Source organism: Tachyglossus aculeatus, chromosome 19 (assembly GCF_015852505.1).
Source record: "Tachyglossus aculeatus isolate mTacAcu1 chromosome 19, mTacAcu1.pri, whole genome shotgun sequence".
Taxonomy (NCBI): domain Eukaryota; kingdom Metazoa; phylum Chordata; class Mammalia; order Monotremata; family Tachyglossidae; genus Tachyglossus; species Tachyglossus aculeatus.
The window spans coordinates 4,417,195-4,442,018 of NC_052084.1; the positions used below are offsets into that span (position 1 = coordinate 4,417,195).

At 47.0% G+C, this 24,824-nt stretch overlaps 1 protein-coding gene across 1 annotated transcript; it reads left to right on the forward strand.

Annotated features, from left to right (window-relative positions):
* Nucleotides 1–1,140: 1,140 nt before the first annotated feature.
* Nucleotides 1,141–23,774, forward strand: DESI2 (desumoylating isopeptidase 2). The gene is made up of 5 exons (XM_038761329.1): nt 1,141–1,240; nt 18,649–18,721; nt 21,441–21,534; nt 22,232–22,373; nt 23,166–23,774. The coding sequence occupies exons 1-5, from the start codon at nt 1,184–1,186 to the stop codon at nt 23,418–23,420; spliced, it is 621 nt and encodes a 206-aa protein (XP_038617257.1). The 5' UTR covers nt 1,141–1,183; the 3' UTR covers nt 23,421–23,774.
* The last annotated feature ends 1,050 nt before the right edge of the window (nt 23,775–24,824 follow it).

A 24,824-nucleotide genomic window follows, 5' to 3' on the forward strand; every position in this document is an offset into this window, starting at 1 on the left:
CGATTGATTGGCTGACTGACGTGCTCAATAAATACGATTGATTGATTGATTGATTGAATGACTGACTGACTGACTGACTGACTAGGCTCCCGGGGGCCGCGCTGCATGTATATATGTATGTATGTTTGTACCTATTTATTACTCTATTTATTTTACTTGTACATATCTATCCTATTCATTTTATTTTGTCAGTATGTTTGGTTTTGTTCCCTGTCTCCCCCTTTCAGACTGTGAGCCCACTGTTGGGTAGGGACCGTCTCTAGATGTTGCCAACTTGTACTTCCCAAGCGCTTAGTCCAGTGCTCTGCACACAGTAAGCGCTCAATAAATACGATTGATGATGATGATGATGTGAGCCCACTGTTGGGTAGGGCCTGCCTCTCTCTGTTGCCAACTTGGACTTCCCAAGGGCTTAGGACAGTGCTCTGCACACAGTAATCAATAAACACGATTGATTGACCGACTGCCGCGCTCAATAAATACAACTGATTGATGAAACGCTGAACAAAATGCCAACCTCATGTGAGCCCACTGCTGGGTAGGGCCTGCCTCTCTCTGTTGCCAACTTGGACTTCCCAAGGGCTTAGGACGGTGCTCTGCGCACAGTAATCAATAAAGGCGATTGATTGGCTGACTGACGTGCTCAATAAATACGATTGATTGATTGATTGATTGAATGACTGACTGACTGACTGACTGACTGCCTAGGCTCCCGGGGGCCGCGCTGCATGTATATATGTATGTATGTTTGTACATATTTATTACTCTATTTATTTTACTTGTACATATCTATCCTATTCATTTTATTTTGTCAGTATGTTTGGTTGACTGACTGACTGACTGATTGATTGACTGACTGACTGACTAGGCTCCCGGGGCCCGCGCTGCATGCTGGGAGTTGTAGTCTCCCCCGCCTCCCCCCGCCCCAGTGGGAGAGGCGAAGGCGGGGCGGTTGTGTGTGGGGGAGGCGGCCGCTTCCATTTGGGGCCGCGGGGGGGGGGGGGAGAGAGGGGGCGCCTTAGAGACGGTTGCCGGCCCCGCCCCCGGGCGAGGCCCCGCCCCCCGCCTGCCCACGTGCCCGCGGCGCGCGCCGGCCGCGAGGGGGAGGGGGGGGAGGGGAGAGGCAGCCAACGGCGGCCGGGCCTGGCCGGGCCTGGCCCACGGTCCGGACCAGCCCGGCAGCATGGGGGCCCGGAGGCTGGGGCCCAACCAGCTCGTCGTCCTCAACGTCTACGACATGGTGAGTGCGGCCGCCCTCACAGGAACCCTCCATCCCCCTCCTCCTCCTCATCATCAATCCTATTTATTGAGCGCTTACTGTGCGCAGAGCACCGTCCTAAGCCCTTGGGAAGTCCAAGTGGGCAACACCTAGAGACCGTCCCTACCCACCAGTGGGCTCACAGTCTAGAAGGGGGAAACAGAGAACAAAACCAAACAGACTAACAAAATAAAATAAATAGAATAGATAGGTACAAACATATATACCCTCTCATCATCATCAGTCGTATTTATTGAGCGCTTACTGTGCGCAGAGCACCGTCCTAAGCCCTTGGGAAGTCCAACTGGGCAACAGAGAGAGGCAGGCCCTACCCACCAGTGGGCTCACAGTCTAGAAGGGGGAGACAGAGAACAAAACCAAACAGACTAACAAAATAAAATAAATAGAATAGATAGGTACAAACATATATACCCTCTCATCATCATCAGTCGTATTTATTGAGCGCTTACTGTGCGCAGAGCACCGTCCTAAGCCCTTGGGAAGTCCAACTGGGCAACAGAGAGAGGCAGGCCCTACCCACCAGTGGGCTCACAGTCTAGAAGGGGGAGACAGAGAACAAAGCCAAACAGACTAACAAAATAAAATAAATAGAATAGATAGGTACAAACATATATACCCTCTCATCATCATCAGTCGTATTTATTGAGCGCTTACTGTGCGCAGAGCACCGTCCTAAGCCCTTGGGAAGTCCAACTGGGCAACAGAGAGAGGCAGGCCCTACCCACCAGTGGGCTCACAGTCTAGAAGGGGGAGACAGAGAACAAAACCAAACAGACTAACAAAATAAAATAAATAGAATAGATGGGTACAAACATATATACCCTCTCATCATCATCAGTCGTATTTATTGAGCGCTTACTGTGCGCAGAGCACCGTCCTAAGCCCTTGGGAAGTCCAAGTGGGCAACAGAGAGAGGCAGGCCCTACCCACCAGTGGGCTCACAGTCTAGAAGGGGGAGACAGAGATCAAAACCAAACAGACTAACAAAATAAAATAAATAGAATAGATAGGTACAAACATATATACCCTCTCATCATCATCAGTCGTATTTATTGAGCGCTTACTGTGCGCAGAGCACCGTCCTAAGCCCTTGGGAAGTCCAAGTGGGCAACAGAGAGAGGCAGGCCCTACCCACCAGTGGGCTCACAGTCTAGAAGGGGGAGACAGAGAACAAAACCAAACAGACTAACAAAATAAAATAAATAGAATAGATAGGTACAAACATATATACCCTCTCATCATCAGTAAGTCGGGGTCACCCTGGGCTCAGGGCAAAGGGGGGTGCTCAATAAATACCGCCTTCTACCATTCAGAGGATGGACGAGGAAGGAGGCGGGAAAGGAAGTGCGGGGAAAAAACCTTTTTTTAACTGGTATTGGTTAAGCGCTTACTATGTGCTTACTCTATGTATTTATTCATATATTTATTTATTTATTTATTCTATTTATTTATTCTATTTATTCTATTTATTTATTTATTTATTTTGCTCTATTTATTTATTTTACTCTATTTATTTATTTTGCTCTGTTTATTTATTTATTTTACTTGTACATGTCTATTCTATTTTATTTTGTTAGTATGTTTGGTTTTGTCTCCCCCTTTTAGACTGTGAGCCCACTGTTGGGTAGGGACTGTCTCTATATGTTGCCAATTTGTACTTCCCAAGCGCTTACTACAGTGCTCTGCACATAGCAAGTGCTCAATAAATACGATTGATGATGATGATGATGATGATGTGCTTACTCTTTATTTATTTATTTATGCATTTATTTACTCTATTGATTTATTTTACTCAATTTATTTATTTATTTCACTCTATTTATTTATTTTGCTCTATTTATTTCTTTATTTTACTTGTACATATCTATTCTATTTTATTTTGTTAGTATGTTTGGTTTTGTCTCCCCCCTTTTAGACTGTGAGCCCACTGTTGGGTAGGGACTGTCTCTGTATGTTGCCAATTTGTACTTCCCAAGCGCTTAGTACAGTGCTCTGCACATAGTAAGCGCTCAGTAAATCCGATTGATGATGATGATGATGATGATCATCAGTCGTATTTATTGAGCGCTTACTGTGTGCAGAGCACCGTCCTAAGCCCTTGGGAAGTCCAAGTCGGCAACAGAGAGAGGCAGGCCCTACCCAACAGTGGGCTCACATGAGGTTGGCATTTTGTTCAGCGTTTAATCAATCAATCAATTGTATTTATTGAGCGCGGCAGTCAATCAATCGCATTTATTGATTACTGTGTGCAGAGCACTGTGCTAAGCGCTTGGGAAGTCCAAGTTGGCAACAGAGAGAGGCAGGCCCTACCCAACAGTGGGCTCACGTGAGGTTGGCATTTTGTTCAGCGTTTAATCAATCAATTGTATTTATTGAGCACGGCAGTCAGTCAGTCGATCGCCTTTATTGATTACTGTGCGCAGAGCACTGTCCTAAGCGCTTGGGAAGTCCAAGTTGGCAACAGAGAGAGGCAGGCCCTACCCAACAGTGGGCTCACATCATCATCATCATCATCATCAATCGTATTTATTGAGCGCTTACTGTGTGCAGAGCACTGGACTAAGCGCTTGGGAAGTCCAAGTGGGCAACAGAGAGAGGCAGGCCCTACCCAACAGTGGGCTCACATCATCATCATCAATCGTATTTATTGAGCGCTTACTGTGCGCAGAGCACCGGACTAAGCACTTGGGACGTCCAAGTGGGCAACATCTAGAGACAGTCCCTGCCCAACAGTGGGCTCGCAGTCTAAAAGGGGGAGACATCATCATCATCATCAATCGTATTGATTGAGCGCTTACTAGGTGCAGAGCACTGGGCTAAGCGCTTGGGAAGTACAAATTGGCAACACATAGAGACAGTCCCTACCCAACAGTGGGCTCGCAGCCTAGAAGGGGGAGACAGGGAACAAGACCAAACAGACTAACAAAATAAATAGAATAGATATGTACAAGTAAAATAAATAGAGTAATAAATATGTACAAACATATGTACTCTCTCATCATCAGTCGTATTTATTGAGCGCTTACTGTGTGCAGAGCACCGGACTAAGCGCTTGGGACGTCCAAGTGGGCAACACATAGAGACAGTCCCTACCCAACAGTGGGCTCGCAGTCTAGAAGGGGGAGACAGGGAACAAGACCAAACAGACTAACAAAATAAAATAAATAGAATAGATATGTACAAGTAAAATAAATAGAGTAATAAATATGTACAAACATATATACCCTCTCATCATCATCATCATCAATCGTATTTATTGAGCACTTACTAGGTGCAGAGCACCGGACTATGCGCTTGGGACGGCCAAGTGGGCAACACCTAGAGACCGTCCCTACCCACCAGTGGGCTCACAGTCTAGAAGGGGGAGACAGAGAACAAAACCAAACAGACTAACAAAATAAAATAAATAGAATAGATATGTACAAGTAAAATAGAGTAATAAATATGTGCAAACATATATACCCTCTCATCATCATCAATCGTATTTATTGAGCACTTACTGTGCGCAGAGCACTGGACTAAGCGCTTGGGACGTCCAAGTGGGCAACACATAGAGACGGTCCCTACCCAACAGTGGGCTCACAGTCTAAAAGGGGGAGACAGAGAACAAAACCAAACAAACAAAATAAAATAAATAGAATAGGTATGTACAAGTAAAATAAATAAATAGAGTAATAAATATGTGCAAACATATATACCCTCTCATGATCATCAATCGTATTTATTGAGCACTTGCTATGTGCAGAGCACTGTACTAAGCGCTTGGGAAATACAAATTGGCAACACCTAGATACAGTCCCTACCCAACAGTGGGCTCACAGGCTAAAAGGGGGAGACAGAGAACAAAACCAAACAGACTAACAAAATAAAATAAATAGAATAGATATGTACAAATAAAATAAAATATTTTATCTCCATCCCCCCCATCTTACCTCCTTCCCTTCCCCACAGCACCTGTCTAGATGGATGTACATATTTATTACTCTATTCATTTTACTTGTACCTATCTATTCTGTTTATTTTATTTTGTTAGCAGGTTTGGTTTTGTTCTCTGTCTCCCCCTTTTAGACTGGGAGCCCACTGTTGGGCAGGGACTGTCTCTAGATGTTGCCAATTTGTACTTCCCAAGCGCTTAGTACGGTGCTGTGCACAGAGTAAGCGCTCAATAAATACGATTGATGATGATGATGATGTCTCCCCCTTTTAGACTGTGAGCCCACTGTTGGGCAGGGACTGTCTCTATATGTTAACAATTTGTACTTCCCAAGTGCTTAGTATGGTGCTCTGCACACAGTAAGCGCTCAGTAAATACGATTGATTGATTGATTGATTGATCCCCCTCCTCATCCCCCTCCGCCATCCCCCCTGTTGGCCTCAGGGACCCCGAGCCCCTTCTCCCAGAATCCTCCTCTTACTAATGAGCCCATTTGTTAAGCGCTTACTCTGTGCCAAACACTGTTCTAAGCGCTGGGGGGGGGGGGGGGGACAAGGTGATCCCGTTGTCCCAGGTGGGGCTCACAGTCTTCATCCCCATTTTGCAGGTGAGGTCACTGAGGCCCAGTGAAGTGGCTTGCCCAAAGTCACACAGTTGGCAGAGCCGGGATTTAATAATAATAATGTTGGTATTTTTTAAGTGCTTACTGTGTGCCAAACACTGTTCTAAGCGCGGGGGGGGGGGGGGAGACAAGGTGATCCCGTTGTCCCAGGTGGGGCTCACAGTCTCCATCCCCATTTTACAGGTGAGGTCACTGAGGCCCAGAGAAGTGAAGTGGCTTGCCCAAAGTCACCCAGCTGATAATCGGCAGAGCCGGGATTTAACAGTAATAATATTTGGGGGAGATAAGGTGATCTGGTTGTCCCACGGGGGGGCTCACAGTCTTCATCCCCATTTTACAGGTGAGGTTACTGAGGCCCAGAGAAGTGAAGTGGCTTGCCCAAAGTCACCCAGATGACAGGATGAGCCCCTTCCTTCCTCTCCCCCTCGTCCCCCTCTCCATCCCCCCCATCTTACCTCCTTCCCTTCCCCACAGCACCTGTATATATGTATATATGTTTGTACATATTTTTTACTCTATTTATTTTATTTGTACATACATATTCTATTTATTTTATTTTGTTAGTATGTTTGGTTTTGTTCTCTGTCTCCCCCTTTTAGACTGTGAGCCCACTATTGGGTAGGGACTGTCTCTATGTGTTGCCAATTTGTACTTCCCAAGCGCTTAGTACAGTGCTCTGCACATAGTAAGCGCTCAATAAATACAATTGATGATGATGATGATTTAATAATAATAATGTTGGTATTTGTTAAGCGCTTACTCTGTGCCAAACACTGTTCTAAGCGCTGGGGGGGAGACAAGGTAATCCTGTTGTCCCACATGGGGCTCACAGTCTTCATCCCCATTTTACAGATGAGGTCACTGAGGCCCAGAGAAGTGAAGTGGCTTGCCCAAAGTCACCCAGCTGACAGTTGGCAGAGCCGGGATTTAATAATAATAATAATAATGTTGGTATTTGTTAAGCACTTACTATGTTTCAAGCACTGTTCTAAGCGCTGGGGAGGTGATCAGTTTGTCCCACGGGGGGCTCACAGTCTTCATCCCCATTTGACAGATGAGGTCACTGAGGCCCAGAGAAGTGAAGTGGCTTGCCCAGAGTCACCCAGCTGACAACTGGCAGAGCCGGGATTTGAACCCGTGACCTCTGACTCCCAAGCCCGGGCTCTTTCCATGGAGCCACGCTGCTTCCATCCCGTGCCCACCTCGACCCCTTCCCCAGCCGCCCCAGAAATAACTCCCCCAAAGACCCCCACGGCCTTCAATTCCTGACCGGCCTCAGCTGACAATGGGCAGCCTCTTGTCCATCGACCCCGAACCCTGGACTCCATCTCTAAGACAACCTTAGGGTTTCAGGGGACCCCCTCTTCCCCCCCCCACCCCCATTTAAGCCACTTCAGGGTGAGGGGGTGGGTGGGAGGGGTTGTTTTCCTTATCTAGGATGGGGAGGAACTTTCCAGGTGACGCAACAGGTGGATGACAGCAGGCCAGGAAGGAGGAAGGGGAGACTCCTGTGTGTCCTTAGCTCCACACCCCTCTCCAACTCTCGGTTGTACAGGAGCAGCTCTAAGAACCGGTTTGCTTTGCAATTGCATGTGTGCAGAAGAACTCGTGGGAAAACTTTTTATTTAGGGGATGGAATCCCGTTGTTGGAATTGGGCATTTGGTTCCTTTGCTGCCGGTCCATGAGGGCCGGTTTACGAAGTTTGCATCTTTTAAACGTGGTATTTATCGAGTGCTTTTTATGTACAGAGCATCATCATCGATCGTATTTATTGAGCGCTTACTGTGTGCAGAGCACTGTACTAAGCACTTGGGAGAGTACGATAGAACGGAATTAGTGGATTCCAGGAAGTGGGAGGACACTCAAATGGTCGCTGGCCCTGATGTTCAAAGTATCACTTCGAGGAAGATGGGGCGGTTTCTTGCCCTGTATCCTGAAGCCTGCTCCAGGTGCTAGCTTTCTATGGGCTGAGTGGGGAAAACACTGTCCCGTGTAAATTAAAAGCTTTCATTTTTCAAGAGAGGTTCCTTAAAAGGAGCCCGGCTTTATTGAGAATCGCCTCTGGGTAAGGCCTCTTAAATCAGTCAGTCGATCAATCGTATATATTGAGCGTTTACTGTGTGCAGAACAGTGCATTAAGCGCTTGGGAGAGTACAGTATAACAAGAGTTCGTAGGCACATTCCCTGCCCAAAAGGAGCTTAGAATCTAGAGGGAGAGACAGACAGTAATATAATTAAATTATGGATGTGTACAAGTGCTGGTTAAGTCCTCTGGATCCATTTACAGATGTTGCTTTTGATCTATGAATGTACTACAGTACCAGCGCTTACAACGGTGCTTTGCACATAGTAAGCGCTTAATAAATTCCATTATTATTATTACTACACCCTTTATTTCCTTTAGAGTCGTGGTTAGGCCCAGAGGTATCTTAGCCGTGGCCTACATTTCCAGGATTTAAAAGACTTCTTGTGGGAAAGTGACAATTTTAATCAATAATGAGATTTGCTCCCACCTCCTTACTGAGTATTTCTCTGGCTACCGGTTTTCTCAGATGTGCAAAACTTCATTTTCGTGGACGTAAAAAAGAAGGAAAGAAATGGTTTACATTTTGTAATAGTAACTGGTATTTGTTAAAGTTCCTACAAAGCAGGGTTAGGGTGTATCACCAACTCACAGAAAAGCCACCTGAGGAGCTGGGGATAGGTGAGGAATCCTAAACAAATTTACTTGGTTTCCCAGGAAATCCATCTACTGTCTTCCCGACTTAATTTCTTCATCTCAAATAAGAACAGTGGGGTGGTGAGCTTGTCAAAGCCTCTACCCACCATGGAAATCTTCTAAAGAGTGTAAAATGCTCCTCTTGCTTTTGGAGGGAAGTTTTTTTGTTTTTTATTTGTTTTTTTTTTAATGGTATTTAAGCACTTACTACATGCCAGGTCCTCCCTAAGCCCTAGGCTAGATACAAAAGCAGTCAGGTTGAACCCAGTCCTTGTCCCTCAAGGGGTTCACAGTTTTAACCCCGCTTTTGCAGATGAGGTCACTGTGGCACAGAGAAGTGAAGTGACTTCCCCAAGGTCACATAGCAGACAAGTGGCGGAGCTGGGATTAGAATCCAGGTCCTTCTGGTTCCCATGCCTGTTCTCTGTCTATTAGGCCATGCTGCTTCTTCAGTATTTACTAATGTAGTGAATGGGTGGAAAGGGAAAGTGTTAATTAGACCAAAACCCCGCCAGCAGGATAGAAACAGAGGAATTGAATTGTCAATATGAGCAATTCAATGGATATTGTAGTATCGGGAACATTATTATTATTATTATTGTTATTGCTCACAGTTTCCTCGGGTAAGATAGAGACAAGGGAAAAAGGCAGAGAGAGCTGGGGACAAGTTATTGCCAGTTCGGTCTTTCAAAATCCCCTCCTTTTGAATCAAAATTGGAATCGGAAACCATCAACTCCCACCCACTCATCCCACCCGCACTTCTCTCTGCCTGCTTATTACCATTAAATTGTCAACTCTTTTTGGGCAGGAGGGCCGTAATCTACTTTTGTTCCCAAATGCCTAGTACATTGCTCTGTTCACGGTAGGCACTCAATGATCCATCAGTAGTATTTACTGAGCACCTGCTGATGAACTTGATGCTGACTGGTGTCCAGTGTGGGGAGAAACATGTTTGAAAGTCATTTGAAATAGCTTGTGTTTGATTGTGGGCTTTTAATTACCTCTACTAGTGGAAATTTTGCTTTTGAAGTTCGACTGTAAGGTTTTTCCCAAGAAATTTTCCAACGGGAGTTGGAAGATAATGAGCTATATGTTTACAGATAATGGAATTCCAAAGGAAAATGAGACATCCCCTCATTTTTTTCCTTTGGCCTTAACATACAGCAATCGGTCAGTGGTACCGAGTGCTTACTGTGTGCAGAGGAGTATACTAAGTGCTTGGGAGAATACAGCAGAATTAGCAGGCTTGTTCCTGCCCATAACAAGCTTACAGGCTAGAGGGGGAGACAGACAAAATAATAATTTACGGTTAGGAGGCCCAGGAGAGCATAAGGCTAAGTGCTGAGGGGAAGGGGTGACTATCAGGAACTTAAGGGGTACAGATCCAAAGGCGAAGATGTCACAGAGGGGAGGACGAAGAGGAGAAATGAGGGCCGAGTCATGGAAGGCCTCTTGGAGGAGGTGTGATTTGGATACGAGGGGGAAGGGAGTTCCAGGCCAGAGGGAGGATGTGGGCAGTGGGGTCGGCAGCCAGATGGTTGGGACCAAGGTCCAGGATGGCAGAGAGTAGGAGTAGAGTGTGCGCAGCGAGTGCGGATCAGCAAGAGACGGTAGGAGGCAGAGAGCTGGTTGAAACCTGTTAGGATTTTTTTCTTCGCTTCAGATTAACGTTGCCTTCTGGTTAGCTGTCTCGTCTTAGACAAGGAAAGGTAGAGTAACAGAGCATCGCGCCCCCCCGCCCTCAGTCTGTACCAGTCTCCTGCCCAGGTCATCCTTTAAAAATATCATTCTGAACACGTCACTCGCTCTTCAAAACCATCCATGGCTACGCATCTAGCCCCGCCGAGCATGAAAAACCTCCTGATCACTGGCATCAAGGCTCTCCCTTGCCTTCCCTTGCCTTATCCGCGCCATTTTTCCCTACAACCTCCCTGCTTGCCCTCCTCCCCTCTCCCCAAGCCAGCTTCCTTACTGTGCTTCGTTCTCAACTCTCCTGCCCATCTCCCTCTGCCCAGAACTCCCTTCCCTTTCAACCTGCAGCCGTCCCTCTGGATCTCCACCGTCTTGGGACACATCATCCCAACATCTGCCCTCAGCATTTAGGTAGAAATCGATTCACATTCTCCACCCTTTAGTCCATTCTCCACCCTTCTGCCTTTACCAGCCGTAGTTCGTACTCCCACTATTTATAGACAATTTCTGCCTGTCTCGCTCCCCCATTCAGTTGTAAGGTCCCTGAGGGCAGGGGCAGTGTCTTTTATTTCTGTTGTGGGTGGCAGTGTGGAAATTTTTTTTGACCTTGCTCTCTGTCAAGTCGACAGCTGGTTGTTAGCATTCCAGCCAAATGGGCCTTAATGGCCACGTTGTGAACCTTTATGCATTTGTGAGGCCCTTAAGAATCAACACTGTTTAGCCTACCTTGTTGTGGGGTTTGAGTTCCAGCTCAGGGGCCAGTAGCTGGCATAAAGAGCCAGCTAATAACAAATAATTTTTAAAAAAGGTACAGCGTTATTTTCAAGGCAGTCAGTTGTCCTCAGAACAAGTTGGTATTGAAGGTTTTTCCTCTCCATCTCCACTCTGCCCCCTCCTAACCCAGCTTGAGATGTAAGCAAAAATGAGGAGGTCGATGGTGAGACCGAAGAGTGAAGGAGTGTTGGAGAGAGCAAGGGGTTTGGTCGACTGTGAGGTGGAAGGATGCCATTTTAAAGCCCTTATTTCCCAAAGTTCTTTCTCATCAGTTATCTCATGTTGTCCCTGTGAGGCAGGAAGAGGCAGATGTGGTTGTACCCCTTTTAAATATGAGGAGATGGAGCCTCCGCCTCCCCTGAATGGTTAAATAGGGTCACACATCCTACCAGGAAGAGGAGCTGGGATTAGAATCCAGGTGCCTTGGTTTGTGCTGGCTCACACTGAATCTCCTCTTGCCATTCTTCTGCCCTCTCTCTCAGCTCTGTGACTACTTCCTTCAGTTTCTCCCCTTTAGTGTGGGATTTCACCCAGAAATACAGGTGACAAATCAACATGGAGATTTCACATGTCCAGCTCATTTCTGAAATTAAATCGGTACCAGGAGCATCAAGTGCCTGGGTTGTGCAGAGCCCTGTGCTGATCCCCAGCACCACACCATGGATCTCTGGACAATCAGTCAATCCCACGTTCCTATTTCTCCATCCTAGAAACTTATTGTGGGTATCCCTTGTCCTGTGTTTCCTCTTTTTTTAGCCAACATCCTCTCTATCACATGGCCTCCAATTCCACGGTGGTACCATTTCTTTTAAAGCCTCTGGTGTGGAAAATACAACTATAAAATCTGTGATTAGAGAGCAGGGATCTTATACCCTCTGTACACCTCCCAAGCGCTTAGTACAGTGCTCTGCACACAGTAGTTGCCCAGTACATCTTAAAGATGGATGGATCATCATCAGTGGTATTTATTGGAGCACTCTATTAAGCATCTGGGAGAGCGCAATACAACAAAGTTGGTAGACACGTTCCCTGCCCACAACGAGTTTACAGTCTAGAGGCGTTTCCAGGCCAGTGGACGTGTGATGATTCCCATCTGTTCACCTGCAGGGCAACTGTTTCAGAAATCCGTTGGATTAGAGAGGCACGGTACCCGCATCCAGAAACCAGGTCGTCTTTATGCCAGTAGGTCATCGATCGTAGAATTAACGATGGAGTCCAGGAATCCGACAGGGACAGGTGTGCCCCTCTCTGGCTTGTAATTCCCAGGCTCGGCCCCGGAGCCTTTCTTATCCGCGGGAGTTACGGTGGCAACTGGCCAGGTCCCGGACTCTTGGTAACGGTGGGAGTCACACCTTCCCCAGGAGCCCGGCAACTCCCCCCCACCCCCCGAGTCGTTGCAGGCTCTCAGGCTGCTGCCATCTGGTCCCCGAGATGCTCTGAGAACCCTTTCACCAAGTCCGTCTGAAACATCGTGTATGTTCAGGTTCCTCCACAGTGTCAGATCCAGAAAGCAAGGGTGGGTGCGGGGCTGAGGGAAACGCCAAATTCAGTAAATAATCCAGCCAGTTTACAGTCGTCACCTTTCCATCTCTGCAAACACTTTTTTCATCCCAATCATTAAGTGTTTCTGCCGAGTTCCTAGCTGGCTTCCTGCTTTTGATCTAAATGACGAACCTTGTAAATAAATGCCTTTTTGGCTTGGCAGATTCATTTCCGGTTTTGCACCTGACCTCTCACTCAATGGATGTTTCCTGTTCCCCACTAGGGTATCCATTTTGTTCAGATGCCTCCGGTAGCCTCTTTTGTTTTGCCCACTGGACCTGCAGGATTTCTGTTTGGTTGCCTTTTTTAGGTGTTCCGTGGCACATAGTTTGACCAGGCCTGTACTGGGGTGTTTTCAGTGGCTTCCAGGCTCCTCACTTTCATTTTTAGCATACTCTTTTTAGTTTTTCCGTAATATCATTGTATTGAGTTTATTGGCCTTCCCTCCCAACAAGAATATTAAATTTACAATAGTGGTTACAGCAATGTTCTAATCACTGTGGATGCCCCTCCGCTACATGCTTCCCACATCATCGGGTCCTGTGCATTGTATGCTCTTTTCCCGCCACCTGGGATTGGATGGGAGGTGGTTCTCAAATTCCCACGGAAGCAACCAGAGTTGCTTTTGCGAGGGGCACTTTTGAGAAGAATTGAAATGTAGGCTAAAGACTGGCCCATCTAAAACTTAAAGGGGGGTGATCATTTCTGTGGAATGCTACAGTAAGGCTCTAAGGCATTTCACTGTAGTAGAGATTCTTTTTGAACTCCGGGGTGTTCCTGTTTGTGTTTTGACTTTTTTCAGGGGTGGGGCACAGAACTTGTGTCTCAGCTGGGCCAGAGAAGAAAATACTCCCAAATCAACGGCAGCAGCAGCAGCAACTGGCCCAAGAGCCAGGGTAGGCAGAGCCAGCCAGAGGCACAGAGACATAACTCACCCTTCTACCTCTCCTTTGTTCAGCCTGGGAAGTGGGAGGTGCTTAGTTATTCAAAACTTCTGGTTAATTACAAGGCAGGGCTGCTCTACAGGGGACTTCCCATCACCTCCCAGCTGTCTCGAGTGAGGTCCGGAAGCCGGCGGAAGGGGAGCAATGTGAACCTTGGCCAGGCTTTACTGTTCGGAGGGCTGGATTGGATCCAATAAGCCTCAGATGAAGCCGTCGTTTGAGGGAGAGGGCTGTTGGCCTATTCCATTTTCAGACCAGCGGTGCTGCCCGAGAAAGCCTTCAAAAGAGCCCATGCTGTCTGCCCCAAAGGACCACGTTGAGCCTGAAGGACAAGGAACAGTCATCAGCGGGGAGGATCACACAGTGTTTGGGCAGTGGGCTGCTGGTATTTGCTAATCAGATTAGCTGAGGTTTTATGCCAAAGCTCCAGGGGACTGCACAGCCACCTCAAACACTGTAATCCCCTCCAGTCAGTCAGTGGTATTTGAGTGCTTACCCCGTGCAGAGAGCTGTTCAAAGCGCTGGGGAGAGTGTAGTACGAGGGGTCACTTAGCCATAGTTGCCCTCGGATAGGCCGAATAGCGGTGCCTGAGAGTGTACTCTCCCAAGCATTTAGTACAGTGCTCTGCCTGTAGTAAGTGCTCAATAACTACCACTGATTGATTGATTAATTGGAGCTTTCGGGTTAGCTGCCAGTTTTTCTCCCACACACCCGGTTGGTTGGACAGGTTGGGGAGAGGTGCTCCTTGTTTCCATTACACAATTTTGATATGACCTCATACGAGAATCTGGGGAGTTTTCTCTAACAGCATGAGTCTGTCGTGCTGTAACACGATCCCTGAGTTGTTGTGAGAAAAAGATGGGTGCGGGTTCTTGTTGCCGATCAAGTGGTGATCAGTCACTCAGACGTATTTATTGAGTGCCTGCTGGGTGCAGAGCCCCGAACACAGTGCCTGGGAGAGTACAATATAATGCTGTGGTTCATCCCAGCCTCTGCCTTTCTGGATCCTGTTGCCTTTATCATCATCAATCGTATTTATTGAGCGCTTACTATGTGCAGAGCACTGTACTAAGCACTTAACTTTATTGTAGTTAATACCATAGCATAGCAATGAAAGGCAAGGGTGTTGAGCATTCTGCTAGTGGTGGACATGACTGTGGTATGAGAATATGTATTGTAAATTGTCAGTCACGGTGGTGTCTTTGAACCCCCTGTCCTCCCTGAATCATTAATCCCTTTTGAAACAGAGGTTACCATTGTCTGAGTTTCTTCAAGAACACAGTTCCCACTTTATGCGGGAAGAGCCCGCACAGAGTTGCGTCTCACGCTTGGAAAAATCACCCCAGCGATGGGCCGCACTGCCCCTAAACGGTGACTGCCATTGTCTGTGCCCGGCGTATTTTGTGGCCTGCTGCATCTGACACTGTTTCTCCTTCCTCCTCCTTGACCTCATGAAGGCTGTGCTCCGAAGAGCCTCTGCCCTTACAGTGCCCCAAGTGAAGTGGAACAGGAGCACTGTCGCTGTTCCGGGCCCTCTGGCTCCGCTGCCAACTCGGGGATTTGCCCCTGCCTTAAGGATCCTTCTCCCCACACTCCCCTTCTCCTGCAGCAGCCTCCTCATTATCTCTGCCAACACCTGCTTGATTAAATTTAGCTGCCCAAGGGCTAGCCAATTTAAGAAGATGCTAAAATTAGCAGAGCAAGCTGCAGGTTCCAACTAGGTAACCTGCTTGCCGTTGACTTTAACCTTTGAAAAATATTCTGTGCCTTTTGGGGCCTCTCATTCTGTGGGTATGTCTGTAATCCTGTTGATGTGTTGGGCCCTCTTTCTTACTAATCCTCTTCCCCGTCACCCTAATTCTAACATCCCTAACCTAATGTTAGAAGCAGCATGGTCTAATGGAAAGAGCAACCGGGCTGGGAGTCAGAGGATCTGGGTTTTGTTACCCGCTGTGTGACCTCGGGCAAGTCACTTCATTTTTCCGGGCCCCAATTCTTTCATCTGTAAAATGGAGATTGAGTTCTTGTTCTCCCTCCTACTTAGACTCTGAGCCCCATGCGGGACCTGATCATCTTGTGTATACTCCAGCGCATAGCACAGGGCTTGGCACAGTAAGCACTTAACAACTACCACATTTATTTCACTCTTAGGAAGTCTCTTATTCAGAGCAGAGACCCTGCTGGGATTTCCTCCAGTGTACAGGAGGCAGCCAGTCTGAGCACTTGGCTGCTGCATTGTTTAGCCTAGAGAAATCATTGGTGTGGGTGGATTTTTTTTAACTGTTTCTTTTGGTTTTGGTCAGAGGGAGCTTCTCTGTGGTGGCGTCTAGTTTGCGTCATTTACCCTCGGTTTGTAAAAGGAAATCCGTGGCAAACCCAACAAAACATTTGAAGTCCCCTCCAGGGAGAAATCAGAACTTTTCTCAAGTACTTTCCTTTCCCTGTCTTGTGGTGGCATCAAGTTGGGTGGTTAAACTCGCAAAGCGGAACTTTAAAACTCAAATCGGGAGACTCGTGGAGAGAGACATTTAACGTTCCATGTTGGCCTTTCCCTGCTGCCAAACGTTGGATGACAAATTTCTTATCAAAAGCTGGTCCCTTTGTCACAAGCCTTTTTACCAAGGTCCTGCACTTGGATCAAACTCTAGCAAAGAGATTTGATACGGAGGTTCAGTGCTAACTAGAATAACCCCTTCTAGCCTCACTCTTCTCCTTTCACCTGTTCTTTCCCTGGTCGGAAAACCGCTGGGTTGCAAAGAGCTTGGTGGTTTGTGTCACAGCTGTTTGTGCTCAACTCCATCCCGCTGCCAAGGAGAGCAAGCGGACCTTTCTGCCCTCTAGGAATGGACTGCATCCCTATCCCAGCTAGTGTGCACTAAGGGGCCACAGTGGAGACGGCCAGGGAGTGAGGAAGTGTGGATGGCTTTGCGTACCCCAGGCTCCGTGCTGCTAGGTCAACTCAACTATGTGTCCTGCTGATAGTGTGTGTCAGAGAACTCCCAGGGTGTGACCAGGTCGGGGACACATCCTCCTCAATGGACAAGCCTTTGGAAGGCACTCGCAATTTCCTGATCTCGAGGCAAAGCCGTCTGGAGAGTGTACGTGGAAAGAAGTATGCCCCAAGGAGTCAAACAGCCAGGCCGTGAGGCCTCCAGAAGGATTAAGGAACAGCAGCTCCCTGGAAGATGTTGTCTGAAGGGAGTTGTCCAGCTGGAATCTCCTAACAGAAGGAGGCACCTTGCCCCTGGCCAACTCCTCCTCTTCATTCCTTCATCTTTTGCCTCCTTAAAACTTGGCTCACAGAGCAAACTGAGCCCTTCCGCTTTCCGCGTCAGTCGTATTCTCTGAGCTCTCACTGCGTGTGGAGCATCGTACTAAACTTGGGCAAGCACGACAGTTAGTAGACATGACTCTGGGCCTCGGTAGTCAAGCTGGCTACTTAAGTCCGCTCATTAAAAGTGGTCGGGCAGCGTCTATTTTCAGTCATTTCTCGGGTCCCCAGGAGATGGGAAGCGTCAGGCTCCAGGCAGTCTTAGAGACCATGTGACCCATCTCCCTTGCCTCTCCCCACCCCTTTCATTGAGCCCAGCTGGTTTCGATGAGTAGTGTACTCTGAGATCACAACTGCTGTTTGAACTCTAGACCATGAATTTTTGAACTGTGAGTTTCATTTTATTGTCAACATCGGTTATACGTCCCCAAGAGATGACTTGATGTCTCCGGTATCCCAGTCGCTGCTGGTTGAGCACAATTGAGCTCAAGATTTCCTGCTCCGGGCTTGATCTTAGTACTACTGAAAGGTAGATCTTTTCCCTGTTCTTCGTTATTAGGCCACATTCTGCTCTGCATTTTTGCCATTTAAATAGAGCTGTGTTTGAACGGCTGTATCGACACCCTGGCCAGGAAGAGGAAAGTGAACAGGAAACATTTAGATAGTGTTGGAGAGGCTGTAAATTTAAGACACAAGTGGACCCCAATTTAAGCCCTTTCAAGTTAAGAGGAATGGCCCTTACCACATTTCCAGATTCTCATCCCCTTTCAGCTTTACAGCACATCAGTCTTGACTTTATGGCAGTAGCCCCAGGGGTGCACAAACAGACACTTGTGGGTGAACAATTTTAACAGCCACAATGGGGAGGAGAAAGAGGAGAGATGAAAGATGATGGGAGTTGGACTCTAAGCTCCTTGTGGGCAGGGATCGTGCCTACCAACTCCATTGTATTGAGCTTTCCCGGTGTTTAGTACAGTGCTCTGCACACAGCACTCAATTCGTACCACTGATTGATCCATTGTTTGTTTGAGAGGAGGAGGAGGGGGTTACCCATTTGCTGGAAGAGACATAAGACAGCATCAACACATCCATTTTGTTCCCGCTGGAGTCAAAGTGGGGTACGTCATTGTGGACTCTCTCCGACTTCATATAAGTACATTAATGTAGCTATAGTTCTCATTTATAATTGATGGCGACATAATGCTGGGCAAGTTAGGTAAAAATAAGGTATCTGACCTGGGTTCAGGAACCGATTCCCCATTTATAGCATTGTTCTCAAGAGTAAATGGATTCCAACTTAAGTTTCGACATGAGACACCATGGTTAGATTGGTAGATTATAGATTGTACATGGTAGATTGTAGTGTCTCTACCCCAGTGCTTAGCACGGTGCTTGGTACATTTTAAGTGCTTAACAAATACCCAAGTTATTCTTATTTAATAAGTAATTTTCCCAAAGGAGCACCTGCTCTGCAGGTGTTATTGCGTGTGAATCATCAGTAATGCCGAAACCTGATTTCAGCTGTATTTTTGCCTAAATAAAAAAAGCCCCAAACTTCATGATGTTTTATCCCCCAAATTCCATACCCCAGTTGCAGTCTCAGATTCCCATCATGTTGTGCCTTTTAAGGATGGATTGTAAGGATAAAGTTTTTTTTAAAGGGCGACAGTAATACTGTGAAAAGGAGTCTGACCCCACAGAGAGCCGTTCTTGGTTCAACACTGGCCCAAGTATATTGAAGCTAAAGGGGACGGTGTTGTAAAGTAATTTCAGATGTGCTCTACATAAATGTGTTTTTCCATGCCATTTTCTTGAAAGTTTGGGTTGTCTGACCAGAAATTTAACTATGAAAACTGTTTGTTTTGTAGTACTGGATGAATGAATACACCTCTTCCATTGGAATTGGAGTCTTCCATTCAGGAATAGAAGTATATGGTAGAGGTATGTGTAGAAGTCATCCTTAAAATTGATTTTTTTTTAATACTGTTTTCTGTTTTGCCTTGAAAGAACTCCTGAATTGAAAAATCATGATCCAGCCAATGCTAATTTTTTGTTTCAGAATAAAAATGAAAAAGTGTGAATGACAGTAGACTGAACAACGCTCGCTCAACGGCCTTTTAGAAGTGGGTAAAAAAAACCCACAAAGGTAGCCCAAGGAGCCCACTTGTGGTAGAGCGTGTTTTCATTCATCTGCCTGTTTTCCAGGAAACGACTCAACTTTGGAAAGCGTTACATTTAGTGTAGAATCACAACGTATACAAACCCGACTTTAGTCGTTTGTGTTTTCTGGGACCTCCAGATTAGGTTATCGCAGTACCCACTGATAACTTTTAAAGATCCCACAACAGCTTCATCTGGTGCAGAGAGCACATTGCGTTTCCATGTGACAGGATAGAATTCAGCATGTATGTTGACTGTTGCCTTCCCGGCTCCATCCATAATTCTCAGTGTGCATAGATGCAGCCTGGCACAATGGACTGCTGCTACTGCCTCTGGAGACTTTCATTTGCCTTTCGTTTGATTTGACTTTTTCTCTAGGCAGTCCCTATAGGGTCTCCTTGTCTATTAATTGGGAGACTAAGCTCTGCTGCCTAGCCTTGTTTAGTATGGAGGGTTTTATAATCCATAAAAACCAAGGAATTCTGTCACTTTGCCTACTGCATCAGGAAGTAAGTGCTTGGGTCTCCTCCGTTGCTTTACTTGTGCCCAGTGAGGACCTTTTGCAAAAATAACAGGTTAATCTCATCTCTTGAGATGTGCCAGCACAGATGTTGGCAATTCTCTAAGCTCTTTCTCAAAGTGTTCCCTAGCTTCTCACCCAGAGAGGTGTGGCAGGAACACGGCATCCATCTTTGTGTGGAACTGTTCTCTGATTTCATTAGAACGTATCCCTAGCCTTTGTACTCTAGATCTCCGTCATTCTAGACAAGAGTTTGTGTACATCAGTGTGTACCTGTGCCAAGTTACAGAAATTTTTGCCAGTGGCAAGTATTTTTACTCCACAAATATTGAAGTCGACTGTCCGCTTCCCCCATCCCACCAGAAACATTCTTCCCAGTTGAATTAAGGATGATCTAATTTATTTTAATGGTATTTGTTAAGCACTTACTATGTGTCAAACCCTGTTGTAAGCACTGGGGTAGATTCAGTAGGTTGGAGACAGTTCCTGTCCCGAATAAAAATAATAATAATAATTACTATTATTATTATTATTATTATTATTATTATGGTGGTGGTATTTAAGTGCATACTGTGTGCCAGGCACTGAACTAAGCACTGGAGTGATTACAAGCCAATCGGGTTGGACATAGTACTTTTCCCACATGGAGCTCACAGTCTCGATCCTCATTTTCACATAATACCAAATACCGTAATTTTACAGATGAAATAACTTAGGCCCAGAGAAGCCAAGGTCAGACAGCAGACAAGTGGAGGTGCCGGGAGTAGAACCCAGGTCCTCTGACTCCCAGGACCTTGCTGCTTCTCTAATGGAAACAAAGGCTAAAATTTTTCTTGGAGGACGGAGCAAATTGCAGTTTCTCTACCTACTGCTTTTCACCTTGGGTCAGCTTTGGGTAAGGGAAGAATCTTGCCCCACAAACCTCTTCCGGGGCCAGCTGCCGAATCAGGGTACACAACTCAGCAGCAGAGCAATCTGAAGAAGTTTGAGAGGCATTCCCGTTCACAGGGCATGGCCAATCAATCAATCAATCGTATTTATTGAGCGCTTACTGTGTGCAGAGCACTGGACTGAGCGCTTGGGAAGTACAGGTTGGCAACATATAGAGACAGTCCCTACCCAACAGTGGGCTCACAGTCTGGAAGGGGGAGACAGAGAACAAAACACATTAACAAAATAGAACCGATATGTACAAGTAAAATAGAGTAATAAATATATACAAACATATATATATATATATATATAAATCCAGTACCAAATTTGGCTCCACCTAGTCTCACTTTTTTCCCGAGGTGTGTTTCTAATATACCAAGGGAGTCTTCCAGACCTCCATCAACAGATTGGCCCAAGGGTTAATTTCTTCCCCATGCTCCGGAGCACAGGAGAAGGTGGATGGAAAATCTGCTCAGCCACTCCAGAGGCTCCTTGGGATTGGTTGCTCTTCCCAGACGGTGGGAGCCAGGGAGTGGGGTTTCCAAAAGGGAATTGACACAAGACAGAGAGGGCCAAGCCTCAGAACCACAGTGAATGCTTGGTCAGACCCCACGAGCCACATTAGGAGATGGCTGGGGTCTAAATTCTAGACTGATTTTTTTTTCTAATGCCTTGAAACTTCAAGAGTTTGATTGGATTAATTTAGGAGGTTGTGTGCATAAGCCATCAACACGTGAGATACTTTTAATGCGACACCTCTCTCGAAGCAAGAATAACCGTCTTCATTGCCCCCCGGTGACCTTGCCTTCCTTAAACATAGCGAGGCTGGAGTAAACAGTTTATCATGGAGTCCTTAAAAGGTCATCTGGCACAGTCATTCTTTGAGACGATTTAATTTCTACATTTCAACTGTCTATTCAGCAATTCACTGGAGGGATGTTTTAAAGCTCTTTAGTAGTAAATGAGGCTTAGCTTACTTGGTTCGCTCACAGTCTTACATGTATTTGATAAATACTAAAAGTTGTGCGTATGTGCTCTCTTTTACAGAATTTGCTTATGGAGGGCATCCTTACCCCTTTTCTGGAATATTTGAAATTTCTCCAGGAAGTGCTTCTGAACTAGGAGAAACGTTTAAATTTAAGTAAGTAGGTGGATCATTTTTATTGCATTGTTCTGGTTGCCAAGACTATAAATAAGCAGGTGGAACTCATTCTGAGATGGACACTCTTAGCGATTTGAAATAATCCTTTCAGACCAGTTTGGTGCCACGCATTTTAACATAGCTTTGGTCATATTTCTTTTAGCTTAAGTAGCAAATCGCCTTCCCCTTTATAATGTTGGACCTGTTTTAGAGTCGTCCCTTGCCATTCATTTCTAATGAAGTGGGGTAGTTGATACATTCCTGCAGTGAGGCTGGAGTCCATTTTCCAATGGCAAGTTTAGTAAACCAGGGTTAAACCTGGTTTCCTTGCTGTTTTACAATAAGTGCTGCTGGAATAGATCAAGTGATAACAGAATTCCAGTCAGAGGAGCTGGAGCAACCCCAGCCCTGTTGAGTTTTGCAAGAATTTTGTTTTTTGAATGGAAAATCGACTTCAGGTCACCTTGCCTTTTCACTAGTGGTGTCCAGCCCACTTTGTTTTGTTGTGTCTTTCAAAAAAGTAGGAGCAAGGTGTGGTTAAGGACCCCCAGTGATTTGGTAGCCTATGATTTTTAAAAAAAATATTATTATTTTTTACAACCAGATTATTCCAGAAGCCAAGTGTTTAAATGTGCCCTTGAACATCTAAAGAGTTGGGTTATTGTTGAATTCACTTTAGTTTTCTCTCCTGTTTTAGAGAAGCTGTTGTTTTGGGGAGTACCGACTTCTTAGAAGATGATATAGAAAAAATTGTAGAAGAACTTGGGAAAGAGTACAAAGGCAATGCCTACCACTTGATGCATAAAAACTGCAATCACTTCTCTTCAGCTTTATCCGAGGTAAATTCACCTTTGCGCGCATTTTCTGTTGACTGACTTGCTCATCGATTTAGGAACTTTAGTGGAACTTTGTTGCCAGCGTCCCAGAGTCTGCCTGAGAAACTCGATTGTTTCCCTGTCCCAAGCCCTGACTGCAGGACTCTGGACATAGTTAGTGCCCAATAAATGCTATCGATCGATTCCCTCTGCTGCATACCTCATTTCAGCGATGGCCTCTCTCAGTGGAGGACGATCTATCTTGCCTTCCTGTAAGAGTGATAAGCTGAGGTCTCACCATCTTTGGAGAAACGAGGTAACTTAGGCCTTTGTCCTTTGAAGGTGAATGACCCCCCTGCCCCCCAAAGTTTACCGCATTTTCTCCCACCGTCCCCTCTGGTAAGGAGGCTCCTCCAGTTAGTACTTACTGTTTGTATCCTCATGTCTGGGGGGAATGTCAGAGGCTTTCGGCCTGGAGCTGAAAACTAGTTCCCGACATCCTCCAGCCAGATCTTAGCCTGCCGGGCAGGTGGCTCTAGGCCGAAATCAGTGAATCAATCAATCCATGGTATTTATTGAGCACTTACTGTATGCAGAGCACTTAAACGAAGCGCTGGAGAGAGGACACTGAAACAGAGTCGGTTTCCACATTCCCAGCCCGAAAGGAGCTTACGGTCTAGAGGGGGAGATGGAGATAAATTAAGATAAATCTTGGACGTGGGCATGAGTGCTGTGGGAGCGACAGTGGGGAGGAAGCGTTCTAAGGGGTACAGACCTATTTTGTTTTTCCCCTGCTCCCACATGGCCACCCTCCAGATCCTGTGTGGGAAGGAGATCCCTCGCTGGGTGAATCGACTCGCCTACTTCAGCTCGTGCATACCGTTCCTGCAGAGCTGCCTCCCGAAGGAGTGGCTCACTCCGGCCGCCCTGCAGTCCAGCGTCAGCCAAGAGCTCCAGGAAGAGCTGGAGCAGGCCGGGGAGACGGCCACCACCGCTGCCACTGCGGTCCCTCCCCCTCCCCTGGCCAGTGCTGCAACAGGACCCCGGCCAGGCCGCCACACCAAACTGTGAGCGTCCCCCTCCGTGCCCCCATCCCCCGGAAGACCGCGCCTCCGAGCGGCCTCCCGGCAGCCGGACCCCTTCGGGAAGCAGAGCGCCCTTCGATCGGATCGGACGTGCCTCTCGGGGGCGGAAGCCCGAGAGGTTTCTCTCCCCCTCCACCCCCCAAACCCCAGTCTCTTCAGCTCAGGATTCTATTTGTAAAGACAACAGTCACTAGGCCTGAGAGGGAGGACTCCGCAGAGCCGCCCTCTCCGGTTTTGTGGGGGTTTTGGTTTTGTCTTTGTTTTGTTTTTGTGTTTTTTTTTTATTCCACTTGTAAATTCAGATTTGCTTCTGTTTTATACAAGATCTGTTCCGTTTACAGTATTTTGTATCGCTGTTTACAAGTCTTGCATAGACTCCTGCCACCAGGACAAAAGGAAACTTAGTGTCATCGGTCGGGCAGGTAAAGCTGCTCAGTCTGCACCGGGAAAGAGCCAGAGCGTAAATACAAAACGCTCGGTGTCCAAACAGGTAAGGACGGTCACTCTCGCCCCGTTTAGGAAAAGGGGCTCCTGGAAAATTCAGCAGCTCCAGGGGACGGGGAGACCTGGGGGATGGGAGGCTGTGAAAGGTGGGGTGAAGCTCAAGCCTCCCTCCCCCCAAAAAAATCCTTTATTCCACTACTTCCTGGATCACCCCCACCAGCCAGGATCCCCACTGTAGGGCCACCGGACAGAGGCTGCACCGGTGTCCAGTCTAGGGGCGGTCATTGTTGGGTTCTGTCCTCCAAGAGGCGGTTTCCTGGCTCGGCGCAGACAGGCCTGTTGCCCCTCTGAGGGAAAGGGGTCAGATTCTTTCTGTCCTTCAGAAATATCCCTCCCTTCCCACCGGTGGCGGGGCTGTTTCTCAGACCTGAGGTTTTGTTTCAAATCCCGTCTCCTTGTCTTCCTCCAGCTCTTTCGAGGGCAGTCAGAGGCAGCTACAGTTGAGGCTGCGGTGTCTCTGGCCGGTGAGAGAGGTGAAGTGACCCGTTAGTTAACACTAATGCTTTCAAGGGGCCGACCCCGAAAAGACAGAGCCAGGCTGGGGGCTGTCCCAAAGCGGGCACCTTTATGGGAGTGCCAAAACGGGTCAGCCCACACGACCCCCCGACCGATAAAACATGTCACTCCTTCACCACCCCCTCCCCGGTCCCACCCTACTACTGGCCTCATTACCCCTTTATATCGGCCCCCTCTCCCAAGGGCATCTATTACAGCCACTCGCCAATAACACTAAACACAAGTCTCTCGTCCCATTACTTTCTCTGAGACCAGGTTCTGTACTGAGAAGCAAACCAAATAACGCCTCCCTGAACCAGCAGCCTCGCCACCCCTACAGCCTCCTTCCAGTCTCCGGGGCCAGAAACCGCCCCTCCCGCCCAGTACTGAG